Source organism: Schistocerca cancellata, chromosome 4 (assembly GCF_023864275.1).
Source record: "Schistocerca cancellata isolate TAMUIC-IGC-003103 chromosome 4, iqSchCanc2.1, whole genome shotgun sequence".
Lineage (NCBI taxonomy): Eukaryota > Metazoa > Arthropoda > Insecta > Orthoptera > Acrididae > Schistocerca > Schistocerca cancellata.
This window is the reverse complement of record NC_064629.1, coordinates 731,326,445-731,342,106: the sequence shown is the minus strand read 5'-3', so window position 1 is coordinate 731,342,106 and position 15,662 is coordinate 731,326,445. Positions and strand designations below refer to the sequence as shown.

At 37.3% G+C, this 15,662-nt stretch overlaps 1 protein-coding gene across 2 annotated transcripts in view; it reads left to right on the top strand.

The window, feature by feature from the left end:
* The window catches only part of LOC126184944 (arrestin domain-containing protein 2-like), a 226,104-nt gene that overhangs the window by 102,882 nt on the left and 107,560 nt on the right, over positions 1 to 15,662 (top strand). For both annotated transcript variants that reach the window (XM_049927617.1, XM_049927618.1), the window contains 3 exons: positions 614 to 767; positions 1,384 to 1,506; positions 11,070 to 11,200. In XM_049927617.1, coding sequence (XP_049783574.1) covers positions 656 to 767; positions 1,384 to 1,506; positions 11,070 to 11,200 — 366 coding nt within the window. In that variant the 5' untranslated portion in view covers positions 614 to 655. The remainder of the gene's footprint in view (positions 1 to 613; positions 768 to 1,383; positions 1,507 to 11,069; positions 11,201 to 15,662) is intronic.

The following is a 15,662-nucleotide window of genomic DNA, read 5'->3' as shown; positions in this document are numbered from 1 at the left end:
AAACTTTCTTTTTGTAAATGAAGTAAAGCTGTATCCTACACTGCATTTTACTCTATGCAAAAATAATAAAAAACCACAGGTTTTGGAGTGACATGTTTCTGGGCTATGCAGTTTTTCTGAAATGATTGAAATCAGTTGGGTGTCACTTAGGTGGCTTGCATGTCCATAACCAGTTATCTAACTGGGGAAAGGGGAGCCACAGGGTAACACCGAATCTGAGCCACTACGTAGCAGTGAAATTGTTTTCACATCTTAACTTTAATTCATCATTATTCAGACAGTTTGTACAAAATATTTAAAAAATTGCATACAAAAACCTTCCTTGTGAATTAGCAAACACATTAGTGAACACCAGATCAAAGCCTGCACATACAGACAGACCTGCGAAGGCAACTTCAAATATATATATATATATATATATATATATATATATATATATATATATATATATATATATATATATATATATTAATGTGTGGTAACTGAGCAGAAAACAAACAACATGAGAATATTTTGGTATTTACTTTCAAAAAAGTAGAAAATCTACAGCAAATTATTCATCTGTAAATGTGCACCTAACTGAGCATAATAACTGTATGTATATTCATTTTAGGTGGTGAACTCAAAGTACTATGGTAAAACTAAATAACCCACTATGGATTACATCCGTGAATTTGACATACGTTTGGACCGAGAAATGTACTATGCCGGTGAAAGCCTGGCAGGACATGTTGTACTTGATACAATTGAAAATTTCAAACTAAGGGGTAAGTTAATGTTATGCAAGTGGTAATATTTAGTACAACAGATAATGCATTGCATTTTATTTATTTCTTTTTTTTTTTTTTTTTTTTTTTTAAAAAAGCAACAGAAATGATGCTATGAGCAGTGGATTGGAAATTAATTTTCTTTGAAACACCATTCTGTACATGCTACTGAATCCTAAAATGTTACACTCTGTAACCAGATTTTCTGTTTCTTGCACTGTGGAAAAAAATAGGGGTGTTTATAAAGCTAGAAGCAATTTTTCTTCAAAATTGCAACATCATTTCTGTATAAATACATACTTCCATTATTCTGAAAATGTATTAAACCAATAAACCATTTGAGTTTTTTGCATAATATATATATCTCTGCATTGCTTAGGTGAATATGTTCTCATTCAACTTCTGTTTAAAAGCAAAAAACATATATTTCCTCTTTTTATTTCACAAAATGATATTTCAGTATCTATCACTTACCCCTTTTCACATTACATTTCAAAAGTCACTTACAGCAAACAATTTATTTATGTATTTTCACATGTTAAATGCAAAAAGAGGACTGTGTCTATGTTGTGAGTAATCTGTAATGCCACAATATCTATATTTTTCTTTTTTTCAGCTGTTCGTGTTGTCCTGAGAGGAAAAGCACATGCTGAGTGGAAAGTAGTTGTCAGTGGTGACAGACGCACAGTTAAGGATGATCAGTATTTTCTTGATGATCGTGCAATTATATGGGGCAAAGGTATTAGAAGCTTACAGCATGAAGAACATGTCACATAAGTTTTCATTCTCACAGTTTTCAAATTATCATTCAGAATGGAGACACTTCTGGAGTGAGATACATATAATTTCTGTAGAGTAATGATACACGTCTAAAATACAAATTCTGTAAGCTCTAAAACAAAGTAACTCATAACTTGCTGTTTGAAATATTCACCATTTTTGTGTGGGCATTTATTGTAACAGAACTACAACACATCTTTTTATGTGGTATATGTGTCTGACCTGCCAGTATAGCATAATGTGCTGTGCACTAGCTTATGGGACAGGAAACCGAGCCAGACCAAGATCAAATCTGCACAGCAAACTGACAACTGGGGTTGGCACACCAGTCAGCCTGAGTGTGGTTTCTAGGTGGTTTCCCACACTCATTTAGGAAAATGCTAGGTTAGCCCTCGCCTTCTATCCCAGATACATGATAAACAAACAGCTGAAATGCGATCACACTCTCAGAGGAAATGATGATTGTAGTATCACGGAAGGGTTCCAGACGCAAAGTTAAATAAAAATACTTTTGTCAAACTTAAATACAGTGTGGCCTGTCCTAGATGGGTAAAACACAAATAAAAAGTAGAAGAAGATGGGGTATATGTGTCTCTCAACAAAGACTTTAATTAAGATTTTTGTAGAATGCTAACTATGAGACCTATGTGAATTTAGAAATGAATACGATTTAACAGAGATGGTTGGCTGCTAATGTCTCCATATGAATGTGAAATTGACTTTCTGCAAATTATCTGCCTCACTACCTGATCATTCTGTCATTCATGATAACAAGGGTATATGCTTTCAAAGATTTGATTGCCAGCTTCCTTAATTTATATCCTAGTGTAAGACAGCTGGCATGTATGATGCCTACAGTTTGCAGAAGATTATGGCCTAGAGGACAATATTATGGAAATGGAAGAGGATGTAGATGAAGATGAAATAGGAGATACGATACTGCGTGAAGAGTTTGACAGAGCACTGAAAGACCTGAGTCGAAACAAGGCCCCCGGAGTAGACAACATTCCAGTAGAACTACTGACGGCCTTGGGAGAGCCAGTCCTGACAAAACTCTACCATCTGGTGAGCAAGATGTATGAAACAGGCGAAATACCCTCAGACTTCAAGAAGAATATAATCATTCCAATCCCAAAGAAAGCAGGTGTTGACAGATGTGAAAATTACCGAACAATCAGTTTAATAAGCCACAGCTGCAAAATACTAACACGAATTCTTTACAGACGAATGGAAAAACTAGTAGAAGCTGACCTCGGGGAAGATCAGTTTGGATTCCGTAGAAATACTGGAACACGTGAGGCAATACTGACCTTACGACTTATCTTAGAAGAAAGATTAAGGAAAGGCAAACCTATGTTTCTAGCATTTGTAGACTTAGAGAAAGCTTTTGACAATGTTGATTGGAATACTCTCTTTCAAATTCTAAAGGTGGCAGGGGTAAAATACAGGGAGCGAAAGGCTATTTACAATTTGTACAGAAACCAGATGGCAGTTATAAGAGTCGAGGGGCATGAGAGGGAAGCAGCGGTTGGGAAGGGAGTGAGACAGGGCTGTAGCCTCTCCCCAATGTTATTCAATCTGTATATTGAGCAAGCAGTAAAGGAAACAAAAGAAAAATTTGGAGTAGGTATTAAAATCCATGGAGAAGAAACAAAAACTTTGAGGTGTGCCGATGACATTGTAATTCTGTCAGAGACAGCAAAGGACTTGGAAGAGCAATTGAACGGAATGGATGGTGTCTTGAAGGGAGGATATAAGATGAACATCAACAAAAGCAAAACGAGGATAATGGAATGTAGTCGAATTAAGTCGGGTGATGCTGAGGGTATTAGATTAGGAGATGAGACACTTAAAGTAGTAAAGGAGTTTTGCTATTTGGGGAGCAAAATAACTGATGATGGTCGAAGTAGAGAGGATATAAAATGTAGACTGGCAATGGCAAGGAAAGCGTTTCTGAAGAAGAGAAATTTGTTAACATCGAGTATAGATTTAAGTGTCAGGAAGTCATTTGTGAAAGTATTTGTATGGAGTGTAGCCATGTATGGAAGTGAAACATGGACGGTAAATAGTTTGGACAAGAAGAGAATAGAAGCTTTTGAAATGTGGTGCTACAGAAGAATGCTGAAGATTAGATGGGTAGATCACATAACTAATGAGGAAGTATTGAATAGGATTGGGGAGAAGAGAAGGTTGTGGCACAACTTGACCAGAAGAAGGGATCGGTTGGTAGGACATGTTCTGAGGCATCAAGGGATCACCAATTTAGTATTGGAAGGCAGTGTGGAGGGTAAAAATTGTAGGGGGAGACCAAGAGATGAATACACTAAGCAGATTCAGAAGGATGTAGGTTGCAGTAGGTACTGGGAGATTAAGAAGCTTGCACAGGATAGAGTAGCATGGAGAGCTGCATCAAACCAGTCTCAGGACTGAAGACAACAACAACAACAACATGGCCTAGTATCACTTCCTGACATACCATTAATCCAGAACTAGTGCTTTTACAGTTGTGCTGCCAATATTTATTTAAGATTTATCTATCTTCTGACTTCTCTGAGGTGTCCATTGCAATCCCCTCCATTATAAAAGTCTCTTCAGTTCAGAAAAACACTCACACCCAATGACCTAATTATTTGCTATGTCTTTCCCCACAAGTTTTGCCCTCTATGACTCCCTCCAAAACCATGGAAGCTACTCCCTAATGTATTAGCACATATCCTACCATACCATTATTTCTTCTACATTGTTGACCATTAAAATGGTAACACCATAAACGCATCATGGGACAAATGTCATCTTGGCAGGAATTCTACTACATGTTTGAATATGTAAATGACTACCATTTCTGGGAAACCACACAAAGTAGTTAGAAATGATGCCATACTCATTCTGTATATAAAGAAAGATAATGCAGTGGGTCTCTCTACATATTCATCTACATAGGTAATCTGCAAGCCACCATCAGGTGCATGGGAGAGCGTGCCCTGTACTAATTCTTGGCATTTCCTTTCCTGTTCTGCTCACAAATAGAACAAGGGAAAACTGACTGTCTGCAAGTCTCTGTATGGGCCCTAATTTCTCGTATCTTATCTTTGTGGTCCTTACTTGAAATGTGTGTTGGCAGCAGTAGAATCATCCAGCAGTCAGCTTAAAATGCTGGTTCTCTAAATTTTGTCAATAGTGTTTCTTAAAAAGATCATCACCTTCCCTACAGGGATTCCCATATGAGCTCCCAAAGCATCTTCATAACACTTAGGTGTTTTTTGAACTTGCTGGTAACAAATCTAGCACCCCACCTCTGAATTGTTTTGATGTACTCCTTCAATCTCACCTGGTGCAGATCCCAAACCCCTGAGCAGTACTGAAGAACGGGTCACAGCAGCATCCTATATACAGTCTCCTTTACACATGAACCACTCTTTCCTAAAATTCTCCCAATAAACCAAAGTTGACCATTTGCCTTCCCTACCATAGTTCTCACAAGTCTTGTTTCACCTCATATTGCTTTGCAATGTTATGCCTAGATATTTAAACAACTTGACTGTGTCAAGCAGGACACCAGTAATACAGTATCCAAACATTACATGTTTGATCTTCCTACTTATTAACATTAACTTACATTCTTCCTCATTTAGGGCTAGCTGCCATTCATCAGACCAACTAGAAATTTTGTCTAAGTCATCTTGTATCTTCCTACAGTCACTCAACTTTGACATCTCACTGTACACCATGGCATCATTAACAAACTACCACAGATTGCTGCCCACCCTGTCAGGAAAATCATTTATGTATATAGAGAATAACAGTGGTCCAATCACACTTCCCCAGAGGAATCCTGATGATACACTTGTCTGTGACGAATGCTTGCTGTCAAGGACGACATACTGGGTTCTATCATTTAAAAAGTCTTTGAACGACTCACATATCTGTGAACTTAGTCCACAGGGATATTGGTCTGTAATTTTGCAGGTCCATTCTTTAACCTTTCTTATATACTGGAGTCACCTGCACTTTTTTCCACTCACTTGGGACTTGGCACTGGGAGAGAGATTCCTGATAAATGCAAACTATGTAAGGGAGCAATGCCATAGAGTACTCTTTGTAAAATCGAACTGGGATTCCATCCAGACCTGGTGATTCATTTGCTTTCAAATCTTTAATTTCTTTCTTTGTGCCAGGTATGCTTATTACTGTGTCATGCATACAGGAGTCTGCCCAATGTTCAAATGATGATATGTTTGTACATTTCTCCTCTGTGAATGGTTTCTTGAACACGAAATTTAAAACTTTAGCTTTCTTTTTTCTATCTTCAACTGCCACACCAGACTGGTCAACAAGGGAATAAATGGAAGCTTAGTGATTTTACTTACGGCCAAAATTTTCTCAGGTTCTCTGCCATATCTTTTGCTAAGGTGTGACGGTGGTAGTCACCATATACATTACACATAGACACATGAATCTCTACTACCCTTTGCTTGTCATCGTTTATGCATTCCCTAGCCAACTGAAAAAGCAACAGCCTTTGCTTCCTCAGCATCCACCAGATTTTTTTATTAAACCATGGTGGATCATTTCCATCCTTTATCCACTTACTAGGCACATAACTCTCCAGACAATGATTTACAATCTGCTTAAACTTTGCCCATAATTCCTCTACGCCCATCTTACTGGAACTAAGTGATGCCAATTCACTGTCTAAGTGAGATGTTAATAACTGCTTATCCACTCTATCTAGCAGAAAGGCTCTCTTAGCCTTCTTGACTGATTTATTAACTTTTATAATCATAGTAGCTATAATGACATCATGATTGCTAATCCCCATTTGTATACTGACATTGTCAATAACATCCACCCTGTTTGTAACTATAAAGTCTATGATATTTCCATTGTGTGTTGGCTGACAAGCTAGCTGATCAAGACAATTTTCAGAAAATGTGTTCAAAATTATTTTGCATGACTGTCTGTCTGTACCCCCAACAGTGAATCCATAGACATCCCAGTCTGTACATGGCAGGTTAAAGTTGCCTCCAACCAGTATTGCATGATCTGAGTATTTACTCACCATTAACTGTAGAGTTTCATTGAATGACTGTAGAACTGTCCCAGCTAAATTGGGTGGCCAGTAAAAACATCCAATAATCAACACGGTGTCACCTACACCTGTTATATGTGACCAGATGACTTCACTGTCACACTCATTAGAAATAACAATGGATCATTATTATTTTGTGAGGGGATTGTTATGCCTTATGTAAGAAACAGTCATCTTTAAGCACATATTGGGATTTGACTGTGGCAGGATCAAGGATTATTGAAGCTGCAGTTTATTGTTCTCTGATATTGCCAATATGTGTTGGTTGAGGCCCCTTGCCAGTCATGCAAAAATGGAACTGATGGGTTTAGGACAGCCACAATGAATGCTGTGCAGGACTTCAGTGGCCCCATGCTACTAGTGCATGATAGGGCAGAATTATTGTTTGGTTGACTGTGCAGGTTCATACCACCATATTACTTACAGGGATTGGACAAAAATTTTGAAACACTATGTGAAATGCAAGCTTGAATATGATGTTAGCTAGCTAAGTCTGAAGGTTACATTGTTGCTTTTGGCTTCAAACAGTACCTGTGCCTCGTCCTCAATATGATGCAAGTGCCAGTTGTTAAAACTGTGTTCTGAGTAGTTGTGAGTGCAGTATGTCAGAGCTAAGTGAATTGAAACATGGGCAAATTGTTTGTGCTCATATTGGGGGTGCTTCCGTATCAAAGGCCTGCTAAGTCACAATGCAGACAAAATTATGTGCTTAGTTATCATGACAGATAGTCATCGAAGAGGACTGTGACAAAAAAATAAGAGGACAACAGCGGCAAAAGCCACTCCAGAACTGAATGTCACACTTGCAATCCCTTCAGCATGAAATGAACACAAAAGAAGCACCATAAGCTGGGAATTGCGGGGCGAGCTGGAATTCCAAAACAACATATCAGGGATGCAAATGCCCATAACAGGAAAATGTGGTGCCAAAGCCATAAAACCAGGGCTATGAAGCAATGGAAGAAAATCTTTTGGTTGGAAGAGAAGAGTCTTGTCTCACACTGTATTCAAGTTCTGGCCAAGTTTACATCCCAAAAGTGAAACATGGCAGGGGATTGGTGGTGATTTTGGCAACTATATTGTGGTATTCCATGGGTCCCATGGTTACTCTGCAGGGCTGCATTATTGCCAAGGATTATGTGACAATTTTTGTTGCCACAGTGGTGATGCTGTGTTCCAAAATGACAGGGTCCTTGTTCACATGACCCGCATTGTCCAGGGCTGGTTTTGTGAGCACCTCGTCTGGCCACTGTAGTCACCAGCTGTCAATATTGTTGAGGCTTTGTTGTCTACTTTGGAGAGAACGACATGTGATTGCTATCCACCTCCACCCTTGTTACCTGAACTTGCCACTATTGTGCAGGGAGAATGATTTAATATTCCTCTGAAAACAATATAGGACCTGTATTTATCCATTCCAAGATGAGAGGAAGTTGTTTTGAATGCCATTGGTTTTCCTACACCATGTTAGGCATTTTAATGTGTTCCTTTTTTGATTTTTAAGTATTTTTGTCCACCCCCTGTATCCTAACTCAGTAAATGGCCTTGTTAGCAACAAGACAACTGGCCACATGGACACTATAACAACATTTGGAGCACCACAAACTGTCGGCATGGTAACCATTGTTGTTGCTTCCATTTGCACAACATCAGAAATAGATGAGTGAACATTGGTGCACCAGTGACAACAGTGGACACAGAAGTGGCGCTATGCCATATTTTCAGAGGAGTCCCAGTTCTGTGTGAAGTATAACAACTGATATATCAATGTGTGGAGGCTCTGAGGAGAACCAACATCGTCATATTACATTTGCTATCTTCACACAGACTGAGCAACTGATGAGGTCATATGGAATACTATCGCATACACAAGGTTTGCACAGCCTTTAATCTGAACAGTAGGCATTACACTGCTCACATATTAAGGCTGGTGGTCATGTCCTATCTACTAGGTCTCCTTGACATTAACTTTCAAAAAGACAACCCAAGACTGCTTGTGGTCTGTGCTGTCCTCACATACCTCAATGCAGATGTGTTCAACTGTTCCCCTGCCTAGCATGTTCTCTTATCCACTTAAAACATCTGGTCAAGAGTCGGACAGAGATTGGTATGCCATCACTTACCAGCCAGTGTTATTGATAAATTATGGAATAGAGTTAAAGCAGCATGACATGAAGAATCCATATCTGTGATCCGAGCTCAGTTCAACTCAGTCTAGATAAGAGCCATTGCTGCTACTAGATGGGTCAGCTCTGTGCACTACATTTTTCCTCCTGTCAACTTCCAAATCACCTACAAATTTAACCATGTGTTCTTCCTACTATATTGTATATATTCAATAAGTAAAAGTTCATTAAAATTTTGAACATAGCTGCTGTTCAGCAACAGTGAATATAAATGAATGATTTGAAAAAATCAGCCAATGAGTTGCGAATATAAAGATTTATTAATAGCCCTTGATATGGTTTCAACAACATGACTATTTTAAAGTAACTAAGACATAGGGGAAGACTGTTTCAAAGCACTATGGCACTTAAAAATTGTAAGATTGACTTCTTCACACATACATGGACCTATTGAGGAAATTTTTTGCAACATACATGCCATGAGCCACAAACAGCCCAATTCACAGACTTTTAATCCCATGTGCAGTTTAATACGAAGACTTTTACACTTAGCCCATCTCCAGTGGGAATGTCTTTTTATGGATTTTATTTGGTTTTATTGATGGTCACTCATACCACATCACTTGACATGTGCTTCTTTGCTCTGAAATTTGTCATCATCAGTACTTGATTTTATGTGTAAGTAATTTTTATTTATTATATTTTCATCCTGGGACTTTGTTCATGCTTTACACTTGATAATTCTTTTTAGTTACGATGTAAAAAAATTCCTCAATAGGTCCATGAACTTCTGAAGAAAACAATTTTACAAAAAAGCTGATCCCACCTCTGGAGACTTCTCCTTGTAAGTGAAACAGTTCCAGGAGTTCCAACAATGAATAACAATGCTCAAACAAAATGACTATTTTAAAGTAACTAAGACATAGGGGAAGACTGTTTCAAAGCACTATGGAACTTAAAAATTTGAAATGAAATTTATGTCATTTTGGCAGGAGTTTCTGCTCATTTCCCACAATTATATTTGCAAAAACTTTGAATTCTCCTCACAGACCCGAAACTTGCTTCTGTGCACATCACTGTTCATCTCATTGGCTCAGAGAAAGGGTAGAGATCTTCTTTGTTTTTGCTTTCCAGCTTGCAACATTCAGTGACATTATTAATTATTTTTCCAGCTCCAATTGATAAAGTGCTAAGCCATACCCTTCTCTGAGGAGTGAAAAGATTATCTGGTGCTGCCCATTATGTGCAAAGAACCTCTTTTTACTTATCAGGAGATATTAATTTGTGACACAACACAGCACAACACAACACAACAATCATTTCACAATGACTACATATAGAAAGTTCTGTATGAAACTGCTGACATTAGCAGTTGCAGGACAAAAAACATGAACTGCCGAAGTCAACCGATGTCCACCGACCTCTGCCATGCTAGAACTAGGGAGCCATCATTCGTCTCTTTGTGAACAGATCATACATCTGTCTTCATTTCCTTCAGTGACTCCCACTACACTTTGTTTCCATGTTTGCATTTCACTTTTCAGTCATTCTAGCTTCTCTACCACATTCAAACTTGTAACAATCCATGCTATGACTCATAGAAAATTGCAGTTTCCAAGGCTTTTCATTATTTTCCTCATGTTCACCTCCTCACTGGCAGCTGTTTCCAAGATAGCTGAATGACAGACTAATGCAGTGTCCTTGGCCAACGGGGAGATGATAATGATGCTTTCTCAACATATTTCATGTGTTTCTCAATTACAGGTCACTTTTACTGTGAATACACTTTCTGTGTGCTTAGTCCAGCAGTTTCCTCAATTGCTTAGGGCGTCCTAATGCTGTTGATCATCACTGATTCTCCCTCTTTTAGGAAGAGTTTCCCACCCCAATGACAAGATGATGCACTAAACCTCTACCATCTCTGCCACCCTTTTTGGACAAGGCTGTTGGCAGAAAAAATGTGATTCCCGAAATCAGAAGTCTTCCACCACCATAGCTGATGAGTTTTATTCAAAACAAAGTAGTGACTATGATCAAACACAGGCCCCAAGACCTTTGAATTAGTAGTCAAAGGTACTATCCACAAACCACTAAAAATATTACAAGTTACTGTAAGATAGGAGTTTGCAGCTATGAAAGGCATAATGGATATATGTGAAGCTTAGCTTCTGAAGATCTTCTGAACTAGTATTAAGTATGTGTAAGCCTCAACAGTCTCAGCAACAGACAAACTAATATTAACAAAAATATTTTAGTAGCAGTACAACTACGCTAATAACATTTCAAACACTCTTCTTTTTTCTTCAGATAAACCAGAAGGAAATGTCCCAATATTGCCAAGGGGTGTACACCAGTTCCCCTTCAGATTCCAGCTTCCAGAAAGTTCTCTTCCATGTTCATTTGAAAGCAAACCTGGCTTTATTCGATACTACATAAAGGTAATATGGACAGCTGCAAATTAAATTCTAGTGAATGATGATAATTATTATATAGAAATAAGAATAACTTTTTATAAATATTAATGATCACTCACATTAATGATCAATCACATTCAGTATAGTATAATCAAAAAATGTTAAATCATTACTCCATTGTAATTACCGTTGCTATTTTATCAGCAATAACACATTCATCAGCTATTATATGAAACTTTGTGATGACATATGCAACACAGAATATTAAAGATATTTACTGAAAAGGGCTAGTGAAATTATGGACTCATTACTGAGAGACAACAAATAATTCTTAATTCCTTCTCAGTAAACGCAACATTCATTTTATTGATTCCATGTTATTTTCATCAGAGTTTATCATGAAATGAATCTTAAGAACTGCCAACATGTAAAAAATATGATGGGAGTGCACATGCTCATTATAGACAACAGACTGAAGAAAAGTGTGCCTTAATGTAGAATCAATTATTAGCACACATCTGCACTTTAAAGTTTTATAACATTTTAGAATAGAGTTAACTACATTTAAAATAACAGCTAAGTTACTAAAACTAAATGTGAAACTTGAGTCCAATGAAATCTTTGTCATGCTCAGTGTGAATCTAAAGTTGAATTGCATCTGTTGACAACAAAAGTTTATTAAATGGTCTGTGAACAGAAAAATACTCCCAGTGAAGATAGATAATGGACTAAGCTAATTACATAGGTTCAATAGACCTTGACTTTTAGAAAGTTTGATTGCATTCTGCTCTAGGAATCATTCCCTTGGTATATCTAGAGAAAAGAGAAAATGAATGGACTCAGATTTATTGGTTAGCAGAAAGCTAGAAAGCTTAGGCAATCAAAAAGTGAACAAAACCTCAAAAGAAAAAAAAAAAAGAAGAAAATATGATAGCCTTCTCATGGAAACTGGTGGACAGTATTGGTCAGCTCATCAACATAGGCAATAAACCCATTCATAGGTGAGAGTTGTCACTGAAACTCTTGCAAATGTTTCATGTCCAAATTTAGCGTCATGAACACTGGTTCAAGTTTTTCTAATAGTTTTCTTCACACAAAAAGCAAGTTATTTTCACTTTTTTCTTGATGTCAATGTATTCATACATTTTTCAATCAATATTTTACAAGTTTTCTTGGCAGTGTGTTCCTGGATGTTTTTTTAAGCTGTTCATCGCCTATTTCTTGTATGACTTGGAAATCAGTATTTCACTTTTTTCATAGTTTTGGCATTAACTACATTTCTTTTCCTTTCTTCTTGTATCAGGAACTGGGCTCTCAGTTTCCTTTAATACATAGATGGTCAGACAAGGGGCATTAAGAATAGCATGGCTTCAAGTACCAAGATGTGAACAATTTGCCTGGAGTGTAGTTGTCAATACAGGCTGGTCTGACAAAGGTGACACTGGGCTGGGGGAGGAAGAGGGGTCATTCCATCCCTGGGACACCAACTACTGAAAGGGGCCTGAACATGATACAACAAGGTCATCTGACACATTTATTAAACATTTTTTAAAAATATATGACTGAAGGAAAGGTGAATTTAATTTACAGAAGTTTCAATTTATGTTAGAAAGTAATGAGAAAGGGTACTCAAGGCACTTGAGTATGGAGCATGGTTTTCCTTTTTTGTGAGTCATTTTTGTTGTTACTAGGCTTGCTGCATTATCATCTTCTTTTTCAGATTATGTGGAATTATGTGGAATATCCTCATGTTTGTGGGATGGTAATCAAATTCTCCATTGCAGACTTTTCACAATCTCAACAATGGATAAACACAGCACTTCATGAAGTATTGTTTGGCTTCACAGAACACTACATGTTGTACCATGTGTACCACATTCTGACATAATGATTTTTTCCCAGTATATTTATTTATAAAACTGTTTAGCGGTGTGTGTTACAATAAATGAGAAATTATACACTGCTAAACTACACTATGGAACATATTGCAGGTCCCACTTTTTACATACTTTTCTGATGTGTGAGTTATTTGCTGTGTACTTTTTATTATACAGTCAAAAGATATGTTGTGTAACATAACTGAGTTTCTTTTGTCAAAACAGTTGTTTCAGAGCACACTTACAGGCCTATCAAAAAATCTGACAGAGATATGTAGTATTCTTTGTAGTCTAGTCAAAGAGCATAGTGAACCAAACTTAGGGCCTATCCTGTCTCTCAAAGGGCCTGACAAAGGAAATTCAACTGCTGCCTTGAATTCGGACAATCTGGTTTTATCTCTTCATAGGAGAATGTAAGAATTTTCTACATTGAAGTCTATTGCAAAATTTGTCATCACTGGCATGACAAAATTCAGATCTATGAAAACATTTAGATTAAGGGTCTGATCTCCTGTTCACCAAAAGCCCTTAAAAGGTGTCTTGTGAAACTCTTCTAAAAGCACCCCTTACAAGAAAGAACTGCTACCTTATAAATAAGCATCTGTAACTGGTGAGGATGAAGCACTCGGGTTATATTTAGTGGATTGCTAATCATTTTAATGTGGTGACTTTGAGCATAGGTGATAGCCTCCAGGTCTTCATCTCATTAAAGATTGTTAATAGAACAAGGTGTTTAGAAGAGTGATATGCAAATTTTATAAGGTGCTGCATCTCTTTTAAGAACTAGTCAGACTTCATTCACTCATTTTGTTAGGACTCTCCTACATTTTCTTTGGAAGCACCACATGCTGCCACCGAACTGTAAGAAATGGTGGAATAAACTGATGCCCAGAATTCATGCTGAAGATCATGGTCACACTACTTCACTGTTCAGCAGAAATGATTCACCAGCTTCCTTATTCTGTCTGCATTGTAGACCCCACATCTTACATACTTTCCTTGTTTCAGCACAGTACTGTCATAATCAAAAGTGTCTTTTCTCAACTAATGAGTAGAATCACAAGTGTGAAAGCCCCTGTTCCAACTCATACTAGTCAATAAACACAAACTTTACATGATCATTACTTCCAGCAAGGAACTACAACAAGGAATTACCTCAAGTATCACATGCAAGTTCCATCAACAGCTATGTAAAGCCAAGGAAACTGAAACTTTGTTAATTCTCCTCATCTTAGAAATTAATTTGATTTAGCCTTTTTGTTACTAATCAGACCAAAATATATCAGTTTACACTGAGAGAAAATAACTGCCCAAACCCTAGGACAAATCGTGTGTCTTAGGATGTAGAAGCCAAACTGGGGTGCAGTACTTAGTTGCAATGTGAACCTACCTGTTGGTACTGCAGCTTTGAAGCTCATCCGCACATCCTCAGCCTGTTAAACTTACCTATCCTTACCTGCAGTGCAGTTGCTGGCATACTACACTCCAATGTATGAACTCTGTTGATGAATTACTCAAACACAACAACACTCTGGGAGAGGTTGGTACACCCATAACACCAAACAAATCTGATAAAATCTTAATATTTATTTGTCTGTATTTTCTGGTACCAGTCAGCTTTATTTGTTGTATGTTTAATTTAGCATACAGAATTGGGTTTTGAGCATGCTCTGTTCACCTTTGGGCATTTATATACATAGGAAACTGTTACTTAAAAATAAATTATCTTAAACCAAATTTACACAGAACGTTTTGTTTACTATTCGCTGCTGTGGTATTTGGTGTGTGTGGGGGGGGGGGGGGGGGGGAGGGGAGCAGTGGTTGGCCATTTTGGCATCCCAAAGCTTCATTTACATCTTTGGTACTCTAGCAGAGCTATTGTGTAACATAAAACTATTGCACTATTTATTTTGACACTGATTTTTGACGTAATTCACTATGCAAATTTTTCTGCACTATATATTTAATACAATATGGTGGTCTTACAGCATGTGGGTGAGTATTGACTATAGCATTTTAGTAATATTCTCAATACTGGCAGTCTGGTAATCATTTCTTTCATACCGGCTCAAATTAATTCAGCTGCATTAGAATTGGCTGAAGACTACTGAACAATTTTGCATTTTTGAGTTTAGTTATCTCATAAGAATGTTATCTCCATATTTTGTATTATGAATGAAAATTTCCATTTCTTCCATGATACCCATTCTTTTACTTTTTCTAATTTTTTGAAAAATTTCAAGGTTGTCTTCAGCTATCATAGGGTGGCCTGTGTCTTCAATGTGTATTGCTACTGTTGATTTGTTACATTTATCCAATGTTTAGGATTCTATGTAATCTTTTAACTGAGTTCTGAAATTTTTGCGTGTTTGGCCTATATAATATTTGTTACACTGGCTGGAGGTAATTTTGTAAATGTGAAATGCATCAAGATCTGTATCTGGTGGTTTTATATTGTGTTTGAGCTACCTACTTAGGTTGTTGGTGGTGCTGAAGCTGATTTTTACATCTGTGTAAATTTTGCTAATTTGTCAGATGTTATATCAAGGTAAGGCATTTTTACATATTTAACTGTTGGGGTACAGTCAGTTGTGAGTGTAGTTTGATTT